The 21,312-nt window shown below is 35.0% G+C and overlaps 1 protein-coding gene across 15 annotated transcripts in view; it reads left to right on the plus strand.

Moving 5' to 3' along the window:
* The window catches only part of STAU2 (staufen double-stranded RNA binding protein 2), a 313,509-nt gene that overhangs the window by 19,395 nt on the left and 272,802 nt on the right, over positions 1-21,312 (plus strand). For 7 of the 15 annotated variants that reach the window (XM_018058416.1, XM_018058411.1, XM_018058409.1 and 4 more), the window contains one exon: positions 21,117-21,276. In XM_018058416.1, coding sequence (XP_017913905.1) covers positions 21,117-21,276 — 160 coding nt within the window. Of the gene's footprint in view, positions 1-4,291; positions 4,419-9,086; positions 9,233-21,116; positions 21,277-21,312 lie in introns of all 15 variants that reach the window. The other 8 variants (XM_018058401.1, XM_018058408.1, XM_018058403.1 and 5 more) reach the window with 4 other exon arrangements.

The following is a 21,312-nucleotide window of genomic DNA, read 5'->3' on the forward strand; positions in this document are numbered from 1 at the left end:
ACTAATTCCCCATTCTTCAATCCATCAGCCCCTGTCAACCACCATTCTACTTCTGTCTATGAATTTGACTACTCTAGATATCTCATATAAGTGGAATGGTACAATGTTTGTCCTTTTGTGACTGGCTTATTTTACTTAGCATAATGTCATTTATGTCATACCACGTGTCACAAGTTCATTTTTAAGGCTGGCTAATACTCTATGTGTATATCACATTTTGTTCATCCATTCATCCGTCAATAGATATATGGGGTATTTCCACCTTCTGGCTATTGTGAGTAGCACTGCAGTGAGCATGGGGGTGCAAGTGTATGTTCAGATGCCTGCTTTCTGTTATTCTGGGTATATATCCAGAAGTGAAATTGCTCGATCCTGTGGTAGTTCTTGTTTAATGACTGTTTCCCATAGTGGCTGCACCATTTCACATTCTCACTAATAATAAACAAGAGCTCCAAGTTCCCCACATCCTCACCAGTGCTTCTTTCTCTCCTTTCTTCCTCCCTTCCTTTTTCCCTCCCTCCCTCTGCTCCTTGCTGTTGGCCATCGTACTAGATACGAAGTGACATCTTAGAGTTTTCATTTGCATCTTTGATATTATTGATGTTTAATGTCTCTTTATTTGCTTGTTGGCTTTTTGTATGTCATTGTTGGAGAAATATCTATGCAAATACCTTACCACTATAGGAAAAATTTTAAAGAATGTCCTTCAGGCAGCAGGAAAATGCAAAAGATGAACAAAGAAAAAAGCAGAAATGGTCATTACTTGGGTAAATGTATCATCTTTTTGAAAGGTAATTTATTATTCAGAGAAAAATACTAAGCTATTGTGAGGCTTATAGCACACAAAAAAGTACAGTGCATAGTAACAGCTTGAAGGTTGAGGGAGAAATGGAAGGATATTATTAAAGATTTTAATGTCCTTCATTAGGTGGTACAGTATAAAGGTAGATAAGATATATGTCATAAACTCTAGCAGTAAAATAGCAAAACAAAAACTTATGGCTAATAAGCCAAAGCAGTAGATAGAATTGAATATATAAAATAATTAAGTCAACGGAAACCATGAAAAGATGAAGGGACCAAAGACCAGATGGGAAAAATATAATAATATGATAGGTTCAAACCTAATTATATTGTATAATCCCATTAAATGTAAATAGTGTTTGCTTCAGCAGCACATGTAAAATTAGAATGATACCGAGATGTACAAAGATGACACATAAATTTGTGTGGTGTTTCATATTTTTAAAAAAGTAAGTAGTGTTAAAAAACATCCTGATTTGAAGGCTGAAATTGAATTAAAAAGCAAGATCCGACCATATACTTGCCTGTAAGAAATAGTAACTGTAAACACAAATAGATTAAAAGAATGGAAAAAGAAAGTAATACACTGACTTAGTTGAAAGAAATTTGGACTGGTTTTGTTAGTATTACAGTAGGTCTCAGAGCAAGGAATATTTCCTACCTGGGCTAAAGAAGATCATTTCGTAACAATAAAGGGATCAGTTAATTAAGAGGACTGTTAGTGCTAACCGTTTTGTTGTTGTTGTTGCTGTTTAGTTGCTAAGCTATGTCTCACTCTTTTGCAGCCCCATGGACTGTAGCCCACCAGGCTCCCCTGTCCACAGGATTTCCCAGGAAAGAGTACTGGAGTGGGTAGCCATTTCCTTCTCCAGAGACTCTTCCTGCCCCAGAGTGTGAATCCAGGTCTCCGGCACTGGCAGGCAGATTCTTTGCCACGGAGCCACTGGCACCTAGTAATAGAATTTCAAACCAGACAAAGCGAAAATTAATAGGAATTCAAGGAAACACTCACCGTTATGGTCAGAGATTTCAGTGATCCCTCTCAATAATTGATGTAACAAATTAACAGAAGAAAAAGTTTCAAAGATGTGGTTGACTTGAATAACACTGTCAACCAATTTGACCTGGCTGCATTTACAAACCACTTTATACAAGAAGGTCAGGATACTCATATGTTCACAAGTTCATACAGAACATTTACCAAGATATACTGTATTTTGGGCCATAGAACAAATCTCAATAATTCAGAAGGAATCAACTCCTAAAATGCACCTTCTCAGGTAACAGTGCAGTTGAATTAGAAAGTATTAATAGAAATATCCTTGGAAAATCTACCAATATTTGAAAATTAAATAGCATCTTATAAGTAATTCATGATTAAAAGAAGAAACAAAAAGGGAAATTATATTTTACATTGAGTAAGAACAGAAACACAATGTATTAGATGTTGCTAAAACAGTACTTAGTTGGAAATCTGTAGCTTTAAATATTTATATTAGAAAAGAAGAAAGATCTCAAATAAATGACCTTAGTTTCCATCTTAATGATGTAGAAAAAGATTAATTAATTCTAGAGGAAGCAGAAGAAATAATCTGAATAGCTAGGTATGTATTAAAGATACTAAAGTTGTAGTTAAAAGAAACTTCCCACAAAGAAAACTGTAGGTCCAGTTCACCTGTTGGACCAATTGGTGAATTTACTAAATACTGTAGGAAGAGATAATATTAGTTCTACACCAACTTTTCAAAAATATTTGAAGTGGAAGGAGTGGTTTCTGAAGACTCCAGTGTCAGCATTACTGAGATGCAGAACCAGGCAATAGGTTCTGGAATAGGAATAAAAGAAAGTCCTAATAAACAGATGTGACCTGATTTTCTCTGTAGAAAATCTGATGGACTCTTACTAGACCTAATGAATAAGTATAGTAAGATTGAAGGATACAAGATAAATATGCAAAAATTGATTGTGTTTCTTTACACTAGCAAGGCTTCCCAGGTGGCACAATGGTAAGGAATCCACCTGCCATTGCAGGAGACACAAGAGACGCAGATTTGATCCCTGGGTTGAAAAATTACATTGACTGGGTAGCCTGATGGGCTGTAGTCCATGGGTTTGCAAAAGAGTCTGACATGATTGAGCACACGCAGCAAGGAACAATCTTAAAAAAATACTATTTAAAAATAGTATAAAAAATATGAAATATTTATGGATAAATCTAACAAAGTATGTTAAAGAATACTGAAAGCTATAAAATACTGCTGAAATGAAAGGATACCTAAATAATTGAGATCCATTTGGTCCTCATTATTCATGGATTCTGTATTTGTGAATTGGTCTATTTGCTAAAATTTATATGTAATCCCTAAATAATCCTTGCAGTGCTTTTGTGATCATTTACTGACAAGTGCAGAGTGGTGAAAAATTGAGTTGCCCTGCGTGCACAATCTGAACTGGCATTGAACAAGATGACAGTCTGCTCTCGTTTCAGTTCTCCTGGCATAAGCAAGTGTCCTTTTCTTGGTTTATTTAGTGCCACGTTTTATTTTTGTGTTTTTTGGTTGGTGATTTAGCTATTTAAAATGGCTCCCAAGTGCTTTGTAGTGTCTTTAAGCACAGGAAGGCTGTGATATGTCTTATGGAGAAGATATATGTGTTTAGCTAAACTTCATTCAGGAGTTATTGTTGGCTTTGAGTTCAATATTAGTGAGTTCAACAGTTTATATTAAGTAAGGGATCTTTAGCTAGATAAAACACACATAAAACAAGGTTAGTTATTAATTGACTTTAAAAAAATGTTATACCCAGATGTTTATAGGAACCTAACCTTTTATTTCCCCAGAAGCCATGACTCAGTATTTAATAATTCACTGTTTTGCAGGAATGTTAAAAAACATAGCTATCATTGAGATGTCATCTCAATAATGAAACTTGACTATATGTCATGTACATGGATTGGAAGCCTCAGCTTTGTTAAAATGTTGATTTTCACCAAATTAATCTATAGATCAGTTTATCCCATCATGATTTTTAGTTTTCTTTGAAGTTTTCTATGTTGCAGGATTTTGACATACATTTAGCCAAGTTTTCTTGTGCTTTTGTCATATTTTTATATTCTTCACTTGAATGCATTTGGAATTAATTTTTCTGTCTATTTGAGATAGGGACAGAGGAGCCTGGTGGGCTATAGTCCATGGCGTCAAAAGAGTCAGGCGACATAGTGACTAAAATACCACCACAACCATATGAGATAGGAACTTTAAATTTTTCCTAATTAACAGGTAATTCTAGTACAGCAATTTGATCCTTGAGTGGTGATTTTGCTTGAACAGCCTTAGGTTACGGTCTGATGTGAACTTATAAGCTATGTTTTAGTTGCAGCTATGGACAGACAGTTACATTTCTCTTAGAGGGCAGGACTCTGTGGAAGGTAAATTCCTTGTTCTTTTTTGACTCTATTTTCTTTCTTTTTATTTTACCTGGGAATTAGGATGAGCTCCTTCCAGTAGCAGGGAATAGGGAGAGGGGAGCCAGCAGAGAGACATAGACTGTGTTCAAGTCATTTTCTGTACCTATGATGGACACGGATTCTTCTATGGAGAGACTTGCCTTGGCAGGTGAGGTTAGCCTATGGCTTCCTAGCATCACTTCAGCTGTAATTTAACTGCCTTAAAAATGGTGCTACTCTTGAGTTCTGGCTTAGGCAACTTTTGGTATTTTGGTGGATTCTGGTCACATAGTTTTTTCTGCTACATCCTACTCTGCATTCTACATTCTGCCAGTGATCTGCTTGCATTTTCCAGAATGTGGTGTGTTTAATGTGCTTTCTTCTGCATGTGTGCTCTGGAAAAGCTCTGCCTCTTTCTCTTTCCCTCCCTCACTAACTTGGTGAATGCCTGCTTTCCTTAACTAATGTAATGTGATCTAATCACACCCCTTGAAACCTGCCTTTCAACACCCCTTCACCTAAGGAGCCCCTTTAAAGCCTCATCTTAGCACCTGCCATGTTGTAGTCTAGCGTATTTGTTTCTTCTCTGTGTGTGTGTTTCTCACAGACTCTGAACTCCTTTGGGACAAGTATTCTTTGCCTATTGATTGAAAACTGTAAACTGTATAATTTTGGCATATTTTGAAGATCAAGTCCCAGAGAGTTTAGGACATTTTATTAAGTATAGAAACAATCTGTCTCAAAAAGTAGGGTAGGCCTTTGTTTTGCTGAGTGTGCAGATCCTGTTGTTACAGCTGTTTTACCAATGTAACTTGTCAAAGTTACGAAGAGTTACATGTAAACAAACTTTATATCCAAGGTAAACTCTTCCCTAACAGAAATATGAGAAATCTTACATGTAATGTATATCACACTTGGGGATTTTTCAATGGAAGCAAGCTTAATATGTTACAGTAAGTCAGTGGAAAAATAATAGCAAATGCATGCTTTTTATACAATACTAAAGGAGTATAATAGTATGAATATAATCAACTTATCCTAACAAACATTTTAACTCAGAATATTTTAGCTTAGGAAGCCATGAAAAAAGTTTATGAAATCATATCACTGTATTCATTTTCAGTGATAGTATGCTAAAGATTATTTATATGCAGAGTAATAATGGATTCTTATTGTTAATAGTATCTTACATCATTTGATTCAACCAATATACTATAATCCAATAATACAGAAACAATTATTATTTCTATTTCCTTGTCCAGGAAAGCGAAATTTAATTACTTTCTCAACGTTATGTGTAGAAGTCGGTCAGTGGCAGAGATACCCAAAAGAGGCTCTTAGGCTTTTAAGTATATAGCGTTTGTCCTCTCAGAAGCAAAGTTTTAAAATTGTGAAATTCATTGTCACTAATTTTATTTACTTCTAAGTAGGTATCTACTATTCCAGCCACCAAATTGAATTGAAGCTTTCTTCAGACTCTTGAAAACATATACTTATGCAACAATGTGTATATATATATATTTCTCACTTTTTATACTGTTGACTTTTCTAAAAAATAATAAATAAAGTGTATGGATATCAACTTTTACAGACCATTTTATAATTTTGTAGGTATTTAATCAAAATTTTGGTTTAATTTTTTATTACTGCTTTGTCATTGAACTCTGTTAGTATTGTTAGTATTGTTAATAAGATTTCTGATTGAATGCAGGAACAACTATGGAAAATAAAGTTTTAATCATTTTGTAAAATAAAATCTGAACCAGAACTAATTATTTTTAAATTTACTAACTAAACATTTGGACTTTGAAGTTTTATTGATCTTTCATGTATTTTGTACATCTTTCACACCAAAACTTAAACCTTAAATCCATTATTGGATTCCATTAATGGATTCTGTGAATCCATTATTGGATTCATGTAATTTTTATGAAGCAGAAAGTTAGAATGAGTGGAATATAAGTTTTAGTGCCATGCTATTATCATTTTCCTTTAAGGAATTTAGATCAGATTTTCTTACCAATCAGAGCTAAGTTTATAGAGCTATAAACATATTTAAAACACATTTAAACATGCTTAAATCCGGTGCTGTTACTTTTTATACTGTAAAATCATCACATTATTCTTGCTATGATCTTAATATTTTTTGTATTGTAGTAGATGAATATGCAGCATTGCTGAGTTACGAAAATTGTCATGGTAGCAGTATAAATGCTGTTTTAGTATTATGCGAAATAACTCATTTTTACCAGACTTAAATATTTTCTCGTCTTCATTCTTCTTTTGCTTTTTGATGTTCAGATAGCTGTGTGATCTGTTGTACTTTAGTATTTAACACTATGGTATGCAAGGACCAAAATTTGACTATAGTCCCAGATCACTTTGTATTTTATGTAACAACTGACTTCCTGGCACAGAAATGTTTATAAGTGCAGATTTCCTCAACCTTTCTTGACTAATAGTCTTTGCCTTTTTTGTGGTGTTCCTTATTTGTTTATTTTTGCTTTGCAAGCCACTTAGAATAGTTTAATTGTAGAATTAACTGTAACTGTATTGGTCCTACAGTTGGTTGCTTATATTCTTTTTTTTTTTAACTTATGCCTTACTAGGTATTTGTGTAGTATTGTTATAAAATAATTTCTTAATAATGATTGTGATCAAGTTATTATACCAAATTATTAGTCCTGTAAAGGGTATTAAGAAGTAAATTTAAAGTATTAAAGTGAAAAGTGAAGTCGCTCAGTCGTGTCCGACTCTTTGTGACCCTGTGGACTGTAGCCCACCAAGCTCGTCAATCCATGGGGTTCTCCAGGCAAGAGTACTGGAGTGGGTTGCCATTTCCTTCTCCAGGGGATCTTCCCGACCCATGGATTGAACCCAGGTCTCCCACATTGCAGGCAAACGCTTTAACCTCTGAACCACCAGGGAAGCCCCCAAAAATTAAAAATTAAAAAAGTACATTAAAATGTAGACTATTTTCTACATTAAACTTGTCATAGAGTGTTTATAGATGAAGTTCCTAAAATTAGCTATTTCCGTTTATTTAATGTATTCTTTATATATTGTGACTCCAGTTTAATTGAGCAGGAAGTAATCCATTTGCATGTTTTATGCTTAGGTTTTTTGTTTTCTTTTATTGTTTGGCCATGCCCTGTGATGTGGGACCCTATTTCCCCAACTAGGAATTGAAACCCCGCCTAGCTTTGGAAGGCAGAGTTTGAGCCACTGGGCTGCTGGGGAAGTCCCTATGCTTAAGTTTTAAAATGGGAGGTGAAAGAAAAACTTAAAAAGCAGTTAAATATGTCTGTAAATGAGATGAAGGAAAAATATAGGATAAGATACTATAAAAATATTCTGAAGCTGTAATTGTGGTAGAATTTAAAGTACTGTGTATTTAAAAATTGTAACCTTGTAACAACCTGAGTGTTAGTTAAGTGGAATATATTTATTACTCTTATTTTATAGATAAAGGATAATAGGCTTAGTAAATTTAAGTAAAAGTAATTAAGACATTTCAGATTAGGGGAGAGTTTTTAAGGTAGTAACGTCACAGACCACGAAAGAAAAGATTGATAAATATTATACATAAAATAGTCAGGATAAAAAAGGACAGAACTAGTTCCCAGAAGAGGAAACCCAGATAATCAACAGTTTTGTCAGACATCAGTTTGTCAGAGATGAAAATATCTGACCATACTACACATTTTCAGGGTTGGAGGGAAATAGTAATTACCATGCTGCTGAAAGAAGGTCATTTGGTACAATCCTTTTTAGCGATATTTGGGGTAGTGTAACTTTAACTTGTAAGAGTGAGAAATTGAAGACAATCTATTAATAAAAGTCTTCTGTCAGTAAGGAGGGTTAAAACATGGCTAAGATATTGTGATGAAAATTATACATCGGTTAAAAAGTAATACACTGGATCTATGAGTTAAATCTCAGAAACATAATGAAGAGTGAGGGATGCTGTGACAGTGGTGCGTCTGTCATATTACTGCTTATGTGAACTACAGAACCACATATGCCAAGATTATGTATTTCTTCATGGGTATATATGCATGCATATAAATGTATTTTAGAATATCCGAGAGGGATATAGTTTAAATTCCCATAGTGGTAGTTTCTGGAAATGATAAAGGAAACTTAACTGGAATGTAATACTGTTTTTCCTTTTTTAAAAAGATAAGACTTTAAAAGTAAACAAAATACTAATTTTAATTTGGGTGATAACTGGTCATTTGTTAAATTATTCTAATTTTTTCCCGAAAATTTCATTTAAAAAAAAGTTATGAAAAAATAATAGTTGGGAGAGCTGGTAATTAAACTTAGGGCTTGATTCCCACGTCTGGAGCTTTTTCAATTTAATATGCTACCTTAGAATGCGAAGGAATAAAGGAAGATTACTTGATAAAACAGTCAGATAAAATTTAGTTATATAGCAATAAGAATTATGTGTTTATGCTAAAATTTCTTGAGAAGAAAGTTATAGGATAAATTAAAAGTTATTATATAATCTTATACTGTTTTTCAATCTTTAAGCATGCTGTTTCATGTTTATGTGTAGAGAGCAATTTAGGAACTCAGGAAAAAAGTTAACCTTAATTTATTGTTTAAAATGTGATACATGTTTCTGTTGCATGTAATGGAAATTTAGATGATTTAGATGATTTGAATGATGATCAAATGGTTTGATGATTTGAAATTTAGATGATTTGAAACTTTTATCTAAAATTCATGAAAATAATTTAGTCCAAATATACAATCTGATTTCAATCTGAGAAAGTCAAAACTAGTTTTTCTTCCATTTGTAAAGTCATTCTTCACAAAAACTTTACAGCCTTTTTATTTACAGCTTCTCTCCAAGATAAAATGGCAAACCCCAAAGAGAAAACTCCAATGTGTCTGGTAAATGAGTTAGCCCGTTTCAATAGAGTCCAACCCCAGTATAAACTTCTGAAAGAAAGAGGGCCTGCTCATTCGAAGGTAAGGTTCCGAAGAGAGGTGGTGAGCCATGCTTATCAAATCTGTGAGATTTATCATCTCAGGTTTTAACTGTGCTTTATTTTGGGGGGAGGGGGTACTGGATGGCCTAAAGGCTCTCTTAGTTCTCTTTTAAAAGTATTTTAAAGTCTGTAACTGTATAGCTCATTATGGTTTTCAGAGTTCATTCTGATATAGTACTTCACAAAAATCTTAATGCAACCACATGAGATATGAATTTTTGATTTCCATTTTGTAAATTAAGAAACTCAGGCACAGAAAAGCTAAGTAACTTGCTTAATAGTTCATGAGTGCCAGCGCCAGCACTTATACATGTATTCTGTGGCTTCCAAGTATGGTGCTTTTCCCATGACATAGTAACTGATAACCTAAAAATGGATGCAGAGTAAAATATAGCAACAGTTACTTAGGGAGACACCTTTTCCAATAGGATGTTTAATTCCGAGATTCATCATTTATAGAAGTTGTATATACCAGTTTTGTTGTTAGCTGTGTATTCATTTATAATATTGTTCTTTTAAATGTAAAATTGATTTATATTTTTATATAGCCTCATACATACATGTTTACTTATGGATACATTGCAAAGAAATTATGACTAAAGCATTTATGCTTGAGCTCTGTCATCCTGTTTTTAAAAATATCACTTGTGCACACATATCCTTGGTACATTTTTAATCTTGGATATAGGAGATTATGATAATGATTATACATTTTTGTATGCAGTGTGGAAGCAATTGGTTCTCTAAAAGTTGGTTAATCTTCATACAGTACAGGTTATTGGATTATTTAATTGTCTTCTAGCATCTCCTTCAAAGTAAGGGAAATGAGATGAAACTGAAATCTGTCCATTTTGTTCCATATTGGAGAATTCTATGAAGGATTTCTGGGCAGCACTTTAATTTGTTCAGAATATCTTTTGTTCAGAGACAAAGGTAGTAGCTTTTCTCTTCCATACCCGTTAATTCATATCTATTACACACTCATTCTTTCTACCCTTAATCTTGTTGAAGTGTTTGAATTTCTTATAGTGTCTCATGTTTTTTCACATCTGTCAGATTTGAACACACATCTCACATCTTTCAAACCTTTGTGAACCTTCTCTGCTTCCTCACTGGGCCTCTAGCAGGCCCTGACTTTCTTAGATGTAGTTGTTACTGTGCTGTGCTGCTATGATGTATGAGACCGTTTCCTTAGAGTAATAAATACTTTCAGTTCAGTTCAGTTCAGTTCAGTTCAGTCGCTCAGTCGTGTCCGACTCTTTGCGAACCCATGAATTGCAGCACGCCAGGCCTCCCTGTCCATCACCAACTCCTGGAGTTCACTCAGATTCACGCCCATCGAATCAGTGATGTCATCCAGCCATCTCATCCTCTGTCGTCCCCTTCTCCTTCTGCCCCCAATCAATTCATAATTCCTTTAGTATGTCTCCTGTTTTTTTTTTTTTATTCTCATTGCCAGTTCCAGGAATTCTTCCTTGAGATAGGCCTCCAGGTTTGAATTTCATGTTAATAGACTCACCGCCCATGTGACATCACACTAGACATTTGCTGACCTCTGAGTGATTCCATCACATTTCTCATGGCTCACTTTCAGTCTCTACAATATTCATCCTTACTTTTTGGTGATACTGTCTAAATGATGATTATTTCAGCATGCTGACATTCTAGTTTCTTACATTTCTCCAATTATCTTGTCTTCCATTCTCCTTCAGCCACCCATTCCTGTGATCAAAGTCTTGATTTTACCATTACCAGTAATTGCAAGACCCTCCAGAATTAGAATCGCACGCATTGATTTGTCTCTGACACCTAGTTCATTCGGTCTAATAGTCTGCCTTCAGTAGTCCTTCCACACCACAAGTCCATTGATTTTTATTATTTCTCACTTACCTCCATCTGCACGTTTCCTTTTTCAGCTTTAATTCCATACACTTTGTATGTACCCTTAACTCTCTTCCGCGCTTGATTAGAACATGCTTAGCAAAATCCCAACCCAAATCCCAACTCTGCCGTCCCTTCTGAGGTATGGATGAACAACTTGTAGAGGACAACGAGTAGTTGTTTCTATTTCTTTACTAAGTCCCACCCCCTCTTTGCCTAGTCAAGGTCATTCGTCCAGCTTTCTCTCCCCTCTCCTCCCTTAACTTTCTTCTGTGTCGTCCAAGTCTTCTTCCAATGGACCAGGTTTGTTGTGGCCCACATTCTTCTCTGTAGACAGTCCTAGATTCCCTTGGGTTTTAAGGAAATGTGGAGATTCCTTTGCCAGCCTCCACCTACTGCTCGGGGTCTTTGGTCATACACCACACCATTAGCCTGTTGCTCGTCTTAAAAAGAGTGAGAACTAGAATAAGTAGCGTATTCTTGAATGAAAGGTAGTACTTACAAGTCTTAGTTCAGTTCAGTTCAGTCACTCAGTCGTGTCCGACTCTTTGAGACCCATGAACTGCAGCACGCCAGGCCTCCCTGTCCATCACCAGCTCCTGGAGTTTACCCAAACCCATGTCCATTGAGTCGGTGATGCCATCCAACCATCTCATTCTCTGTCATCCCCTTCTCCTCCTGCCCTTAATCTTTCCCAGCATCAGGGTCTTTTCAAATGAGTCAGCTCTTCGCATCAGGTGGCCAAAGTATTGGAGTTTCAGCTCCAACATCAGTCCTTCCAGTGAACACCCAGGACTGGTCTCCTTTAGGATGGACTGGTTGGGTCTCCTTGCAGTCCAGGGGACTCTCAAGAGTCTTCTGTAACACCACAGTTCAAAAGCATCAATTCTTTGGTGCTCAGCTTTCTTTATAGTCCAACTCTCATATCCATACATGACCACTGGAAAAACCGTAGCCTTGACTAGATGGACCTTTGTTGGCAAAGTAATGTCTCTGCTTTTTAATATGCTGTCTAGGTTGGTCTTAAGTCATAATTAATTTTAATGTTAATATTAGTTGGCCAAGTCTGAATCCTTTTTGTGGAAAGTAAAGTCATTTGCATTTATACATGTCTGCCAGTGGTTTTAAGTGAGACATAAAATATATTTGAGTGAAATAAATGAATATCCCTGGCATGAAAAATTTAAACCTAGCCCCAACTCATTAATTTTCTTGGGACATTAGCCAGTTATATGGCAACTTCCATAGGTATGTATAGATGTGTTTATGTACGCACACACATATTTAACAGTAGTGGTTCCCAACCTTGGTTATTCATTGGAGCTTTAAAAAATACTTAAGCCTGAGTCTTACTCCCAGAAATTCTGAGTTAATTGGTCTTGGATGAGGCCCACATACCAGGACTTTTTTAAAGCTCTCAGATGACCCTGATGTGCATCCAGAATTGAGAAACATAGGACAGAGATTAATGTCTTCAAGGTGGTATAGAACTGTCTTCTCATACATACTTCTTGATGGGAAGTATTGATCTATATTTACATGCTTTCTTCTTCCTCATTGAGTCTTACAGAATGTGAACAACTTGCAGAACTTTTAATGTGTGACTAGTAAATAAAAACTATTTTAATGTTTGCCTTGTCCCCTTCTATTTTTATGAAGTTATTTGTTATTCCTTATATTTATGTGAGTTATTATGACATTGCTATATGGTATCTCTTAGGTACCTGAATCCAGTTCTTTATTTTCCTATGACTTGTTTAGATTTTCTCATATCTCAAAAGAAGGCTATTATAATGCAGACAGCCATGAATAACATAAAGTGGTATTTTCTTTTTTTTACTTTATTTCCCTATTTTGATGAGTTGTGGATATGTATGGCTAAGTGTTAAGAAAGCTGCTGTCATAGTGACACTTGAAGAAAGTTTACTCTGGAATAAATATTGCTGAGGGAGGCAGTTCTACCCAGTGGCCTTGAAGTGAAGTATTTTTCTTCTTTTAATTCTTGCTAGATTTACCAGGCTTGATCTTTGCCTTAAATTATCTGGCTTGTGTGGCCTCAGACAACTAACTTAGAATCTCACCTGTAATTTGAGAACTATTGTACCTGTTCTAGTATAGTATAACAGGATGATAGTGTATAAATTCTTAGCAAGTATTGTCTCATTGTATGTTATTAATAGTTGTATACAGGATTTTAAAATCCTTGGTAAAATATCTGTTGAGTATATTATGACAGACACTGTTCCTTTTTGGAGCTTTCTGCTCTGCTGTTTTGCCTCTTTGTATATTCTGGATTCAAGTCCTTTATTAGATATGTGCTTGGCAGTTATTTCCCCCTCTTCATGGCTTATGTTCTTCTTCTTTTTTTTTTTTTTACAGTGTCTTTTGAAGAGCAGTAATTGTTAATTTTTATGAGTTCCAGTTTATCCATTTGTTGCTCCATTAGAGGTCATAAGATTTTCTTCTGTGCTCTCTTCTAGATGTTATATAGTTTAAGTTTTTACATTTGGGTCTTATAATTAGATCTAATTGACACCTTGAGTTAAGTTTTATAGATGTTATGAGATAAGTAACAAAATTTATTTTTTATTTCTATTTTTTGGTTACAGATGTTCAGTTGTTGAAGAGATTGTCCTTTCCCTACTTCATTGCCTTTACACCTTTGCCCAAAATCAGCTGTCTATATATATCTCTATTTCTGGTCTCTGTTCTGTTCTCTTGGTCTCTTTTTCTGTCTTTAGGCAAATACTATGCTGTTTCGATTGTTGTTTTACCCACTAAGTCGTGTCTGACTCTTTGTGACCCCAGGGGCTGTACCCTGCCAGGCTCCTCTGTCCATGAGATTTCCCAGGCAAGAGTATTAGAGTGGGTTGCCATTTCCTTCTACAGGGGACCTTCCCATCCAGGGATCGAACCCTTATTGGCAGGCAAATTCTTTACCACTGAGCTACCTAGGAACCCCAACTATTTTGATTACTATAGCTTTATAATCTGGTAGTACCAGCCCTCTACTTTTGTTCTTCATTTTCAGAGTTGTTTTGGCTATTCAATACCCTTTGCATTTTCATAGAAATTTTAAAGTCTGCTAGTCCATTCTATAAAGTACCTTGTTGGGATTTTGAATAGAACTGCAATGAATAAATAGCTCAATTTGGGGAAGATTAACATGTTAGAAAAATTGAGTCTTCCAACCTATGAACAAAGTATCTCTTGTTTACTTAGACATAGTTTAATTTCTCTCAATATTTTGTAGTTTTCAGTGGGCAGGTATTTCTCATCTTTAGGTTTATTTCTAAATATGTCATGTTTTTGAAGCTATTGTAAGTGGTATGGTTTTTAAAATTTTCGATTTATAATTTTTCTTATTAAACATTGCTAGTATATAAAAATACAGTGATTTTTTTGTTTTGTATATTTTCTTTTATACATTTTAAATCATTGAAATATGTATAGCATTTCTGTATAAGTATGCACACATGAGAATGTGAAGAATAAAAGTACAAATAGAGAAATCTGAAGATTCCTACTTTTTCCATAGCAGGTTAACTTTAATTTATACTGTCAAATAGTGCTAAAAATAACTGCCTCTCTAATATAGGGAATCCATACAGTGCCAAAGAATTTAGAAGAGAGTGAAATAGGTTATTTTATGACACATTAAAGATTCTTTTTATAAATGTTTTATGTAATTAAAAATTATATATTTATTGTTGGGTATGCTAGGCCTTCGCTGCTGGGCAGGCTTTTCTCTAGTTGCAGTTAGTGGGGCCTAGTCTCTAGCTGTGGTCACCGGCTTCTCATTGCGATGGCTGCTGCTGCTTGCGGAGCGCTGGCTCTAGAGCGCGTGGGCTCAGTGGTTGTGATTCCCAGGCTCTGGAGCACAGGCTTAATAGTTGTGGTGCGCGGGCTTAGTAGTTCCATGGCCTGTGGAATCTTCCTGGACCAGAGATCAGACCCATGCCTCCTATATTGGCAGGTGGATTTTTTACCACTGAGCTACCAGAGAAGCCCTTTTATATATTTTTTAAAGGTTACTCTCCACTTATGGTTATTACAAAATGTTGGCTATATTCCTCATTTGTACAATACAACGTTAAGTCTGTTGTATACTCAGAAGTTTGTACCTTCCATTCCCCCATCCCTACATTTCCCCTCTCTTACTCCTACCCCATAACCACTAGTTTGTTCTCTCTGTGAATCTGCTTCAAAAATACAATGATTTTTGTATATTGATCTAGCATCTTGGCGTCTTGCTAAACTCATTTATTAGTTCTAGTAGACTTTTTTTTTTTTAAGATCCTGCTGGGTGTCCCACAAGCTGTTTGTGACAATTGTAAATTTTATTTCCCAACCTGATTGCCTTTTACTTATTTCTCTTGCCCAATTGCATTGGCTAGAACTTGCAGTACAATGTTGAATAAAAGTGATGAGAGCAGACATCTCTAACTTGTTCTTGACTTAGTCATTCCGTTTTCCCTCATTAATTGTGATGTTAAATGTAGCTTTTTCTATAGATGTCTTTAATTAGATTGAGAAAATTCTTCTCTACTTTTATTTTTTTTTTGCTGAGAGTTTTAACATGAATTAATACTGGTTTTTGTCTTATGGTTCTTCTGCATTGATTCTGATGGTCATATGACTTTGCTGTTTTTAATCGCTTATTATTGTACATTACATTGTTTGACTCTCAAATGTACAATCAATCCTTGTCTTCCTGGAGTGAAATGCTTGCTTATAAAGTATTATCTGATGTCTCTTATAAAGTATTATCTGATGTCTCTGTTGATGGATTCCATTTGTTAATGGAATTTTAATAAGGACTTTTATGTTTTGTGTGGTGTGTAGTTTTGTTTTCCCTGGTAGTATCTTATTGTGGTTTCATTATCAAAGTTATGCAAGCTTCGTAACGTAAGCCAAGAGGTGTTCCTTCTGATTCAGGCTTTGGGAAGAGTTTTTATAAATTGGCATTATTCCTTCCTTAAATGTTTGGTAGAATTTATCATCCAAATCATCTGGGCCTAGAATTTTCTTTATAGGAAAGTTTTAAATTACAGATTCAGTTCCTTTAACATGTATTAATATAAGGCTATTCACGTTGCCTGTTTCTTCTTGAATGAGCTTTCATAACAGTGGCTTTTAAAAACTTACGCTGTTGAGTTTAAAAAATATTTTAAAGTTAAAAAATATTCTCTTGTCTTTTTAATATTGTAAGAATCTGTAGTGATGTCATATCTCTCATTCCTAATGCTGGTAATTTGTGTCTTCTCTTTTTTTTCATGCTTAGCCTTCAGAGAGGTTTACAAATTTTATTGATCTTTGCAAAGTACCAGCTTTTGATTTTATGGGTTTTTCTCTATTTTTTCCTATTTTTAATTTTCTTATGTTTGCTTTTACCTTTATTACTTTTTTCCTTGTTTATTTCAGGTTTGATTTACTCTTTTTCTAGTTTCTTCAGATTAAAACTGAAGTTAACTTGAGACTTCACTTCTTTTGTAGTGTAGGTAGTTAGTGCTGGAAATTTCCCTTTAGTATTTTTATTAGCGTCATCTTTTGAGATACAGTGTTTTCATTTGCATTCAGTTTAAAATACTTTCTGTTTTCCCCTTTGATTTCTTCTTTTCTCCATGGGTTATTTAGAAATGTGTTATTTATTTTCTAAATATTTGGAGATTTCCAGAGATCTTTCTGTTATTTCTAATTTAATTCCATTGTGGTCAGAGAATATACTTTACATCACTTGAATCCTTAGAATTTGTTGTAAGTTATTTTATAGTCCAGAATATTGTCTGTCTTGGTAAATATTTTGTGAGAAGTTGAGGACAAATGTATATTTGCTCTTTCTGGGTAGAGTGTTTTAAAGACATTGCAGTTGGTTTATACTGGTTGATAGTGTTCAGCTCTGCTCTGTTCCACCTGATTGTCAGCTGTCATTGTTATATCAGTTATTGAGAGGGGGTATTGAGTCTTTGACTTTAATTGTGGATTCTTTATTTCTCTTTGGAATTCTGTTCATTTTTGCTTCATGTATCTTAAAGCCGTGTTGTTAGTTGCCCGAGTGTTTTTAATTAATTTTTTATTGGAGTATAATTCTTTGCAATGTTCTGTTAATTTCTGCTGTGCAGCAAAGTGAATCAGCTATACGTATGTCCCCGCTTCTTGTAGACTTCGCAGTTAGGTCACCACAGAACACTGAGTAGAGTTCCCTGTGCTATACAGTAGATTCTCATTAGTTATCTGTTTTGTACCTAGTAGTGTATATATGTCAATCCCAATCTCCCAGTTCATTCCATTCTCCCTTTCCGCCCTTGGTATCCATAAGTTTGTTCTCTGCATCTTTGTCTCTATTTCTGCTTTGCAGATAAGTTCATTTGTACCATTTTTCTAGATTCCACATATTAGTGATATTATACAGTATTTGTTTTTCACTCTGACTTATTTCATTCTGTATGACCATCTCTAGGTCTATACATGCCTCTGCAAATGAAACTATTTCATTCCTTTTTATGGCTGAGTGATATTCCCTTGTATATATGAACCACATTGCCCATGTGTTTAGAATCTTAGTCCTCTTCTTGATTAGTTGGCTCCTTTGTCATTAGGAAGTGACCTTTGTTATTATTGGTGGTAGTCTTTGCTCTGGAATCTACTTTGCTTAATATTATTATAACTATTCTGATTTTTCATTAATTTATGTTATCATGATATATTTTTTCTATCCCATTGCTTTTAAACCATGTATCTTTATAGTTGAAGTGCATTGCCTGTAGGAACCATGTAGTTGGATTTTGTTTTCTTATCCAGTTTGACAGTCTCTACATTTCAAATGGGGGTATTTACACCATTTTAACTTTCATAACCATTTTGTGGTTATTACCCCAATTTCACTAAAGAAGTAAGAAGACAAATGGAAAGAGTAAATAACTTCCTTACTGTGACACATAGTAAATGGTGGATCTGTGACTTAAGCTCATAAGCAGTATGTCCCAGGAATCCTAGTCAAAATTGCTACTAAATGTTTATTATAGCAGGACTTTTTTTCCCTCTCCAGGTTTTTTTCTTTTTGTTTTTCTTTTGAGATGTAATTGATGTATAATGTTACATTGCTTTTAGATGCAGCATAGTGGAATTCCTTTTTTTTTTTTTTTTTTAGTTTATATAATTTTATTTATTTATTTATTTTTTTTAAAGTTTTTTATTTTTTAAATTTTAAAATCTTTAATTCTTACATGCGTTCCCAAACATGAACCCCCCTCCCACCTCCCTCCCCATAACATCTCTCTGGGTTATCCCCATGCACCAGCCCCAAGCATGCTGTATCCTGTGTCAGACATAGACTGGCAATTCAATTCTTACATGATAGTATACATGTTAGAATGCCATTCTCCCAAATCATCCCACCCTCTCCCTCTCCCTTTGAGTCCAAAAGTCCGTTATACACATCTGTGTCTTTTTTCATAGTGGAATTCTTAAGAGGTCTCAGAAAGCAGAGAATTGACTTGGATACATTTGCATTTTATGTTCATGTTGATGATGGCATGGCTTTCTGGATCTTAAATTCCCAACCAGGGACTGCGCCCAGGCCCTGGCAGTGAAAGCACCAAGTCCTAACCACTAGATGGCCAGGGAATTCCCAAGAAGGACAGTTTGATGGGAAAGTCTTATGTTAAAGAAATGATGTTACGGTGGTCTTGTAGTAATTTAGGAGAGAGATACATTGATACTGTTAACTGAGAATGCAGAGAAAGGCCAGATCTGAAAAATGGTTTTGAAATTGAATTAGTTGGATGCAGGGGAGAAGTAGAGAGAAACGGAGCAGGCAAGGAAGACCATCCAAAGGTATTTGGCTTGTGAACTGGAAAAGTGGTGACATCTGGAAGGTTAGGAGGCAGAAAACCTGAGTTTGCAGGGCCTTAGACTAAGGTGGTGACAAAAGAAATGGCAGGGAACAGTTTTGAAGTGTTGTGAAATAAATCTTAAGAAGACAAGGATAAACAAAGGAGCTATTGAGGTTTTGAACCTGAATTAATGAAAGAAAAATGGATAGAACATTCTGGAGAGTGAACTGATTTGGAAGAGATGGGAGAGATAATATATCCTTTGTGGCAGAGTTCTCTGTTAAATACTATAATTTGAAAACCAAAAGACCTAGTCATTGAAAAATCATTTTAAAATTGGGCAAATATATTAAAAATATGTTTTAGATAAAAATTTTACACTGAATCAAAAGAAAAATTACTCACTTTTAAAAGGTATTGTATATTTTGAATTTCAAATGATTGTAAATATTTTTAGCTGTATATTTTGAAAAATTGAAAATCTATGAGAAGAATTGAAAATCTGTGAGAAAAATTGAAAGAGCAGTATAATAATGAATCTTTCATATTTACTAATTATTAATTTATTCAGTACATTGCTACATTTATTTCTTTCCTTGCTCCTTCTGTATAGGTATATATACACTCTTTCCTTGAACAGTTTGAAAGTAAATTTCAACTATCATGACATTTTTATCCTTAAATACTTGTATATCTATTTTGTGAGACCAAAAGCATTCTTCTTCATAACCATAATACTATCATCACTCAAGAAATTGAAAATTGACTGAAGACACTATTTATTATATAGTCTATAGTCAAATTTCCCTGGTTTCCCCTGGTTGTTCTCTAATGTGCTTTGTACTTTTTTCTTTCTAGTACAAGTCTGATCAATAGCTAATTGATAGCTTATTATGACCTTCCATGTCTGTTTAGCATCCTTTCATCTAGGACAGCCCCTTTGCATTCTTCTGTCTTTCTTCTTTCATAACATGGACATTTTGAAGAGTTTCAGTCAGTTTCTTAGAGAATACACCATAATCCAGATCTGTCTGATTGTTTTCCTATAATTAGATTCACAGTAAACATTTTTGGCCAAGAATGCTGCATATTTCTCATTGGATCATGTCAGGAGGCATGTGATGTTCATTTGTATAGTTATTGATAATGCTAATTCCAAACACTTGGTTTTTTAAGGTATTTTCTATCCTGGTCTCTTTCCTATAAATTCACATTTATTTCTAAATAATTAATAAGCATTTTGAGGTTCTTACCTTGTATTCCTACAGAGCAGTGAGCTCTCTAGGGAGGAAAGCAGCAGATTGTGTGTGTATACTGTAACTTGATCCTAAATTTTAGAGGTGTTTGAGCCCATGTGGAAATACGGTATAGATGGAATGTTAGGATGTGCAAGGGGAGGGGTGTGTGTGAAGTGAAGATGGACAGGTCACTCCTTTGTGGCATGCAGCCCGGGGGGCAGTTGAAGGTTTTCAAGCTGGTGGTGTTTGGGGTGATGCAATTGGATTTGAGTTTTAGAAAGACAGTATTAGCAGCAATCAGATAGGAGATTATTACATCCAAGCTAAGATGATGAAAGACTGTAGCCAGTGCAGCAGAGTTCCTGGCAGAGAGAGGAAGATTTGAGAAATATTTATGAAGTTAAAACTGATTGGATTTGGTGACTCGCTAAAGGTTGATTGTGGAGGATTGAGAGTTTCTTGGTGACAGGATATTTAATAGGATTTCCCGACTCATTGACTAAATTGTGTTAAGTATAAAGTTTAAGCAGTTAGTTTTGTGACAGTTATAGAGACAGATTCTTTTGGATTCTCTTACAGTTTCTCTTATTCTTTGTTCTTATTCTACTGTTTTTGAGGACTATTTGAATGGCATTAACAATATGCTTCCATTTAGGGAAGCTCTTTCTTCTTGATATTTTCTACCAAAAATGTACAGTTAGAGCTGCCTTTAAGCCTCTGGATAGAACAGAGTTTGACCTCTTAACATTCTTTCACTAGAGAGAATAAGATTTTTGTTACAAATGACCTATAAACTCAACCCTAGCTCTAACATTTTGATTCTGTGGTGTGTCTGTTTTTCTCTCAGACAGCACGTTTTATTTCCTGAAAAATTTCAATGTTTTTCCTGGTCTCTTTATGTTTTTCCAAGATGTTCTCAGTGCAACTGAGTCTTGGGGAGCAGACATGGGAATCCGAAGGGAGCAGTATAAAGAAGGCCCAGCAAGCTGTCGCTAACAAAGCTTTGACGGAATCCACGCTCCCCAAACCAGTTCAGAAGCCACCCAAGAGCAATGTTAATAATAACCCAGGTATGGCCCTGACTTGGTTCCCTGTGTTCCTGTCCT

This window comes from Capra hircus, chromosome 14 (genome assembly GCF_001704415.2).
Source record: "Capra hircus breed San Clemente chromosome 14, ASM170441v1, whole genome shotgun sequence".
Taxonomy (NCBI): Eukaryota; Metazoa; Chordata; class Mammalia; order Artiodactyla; family Bovidae; genus Capra; species Capra hircus.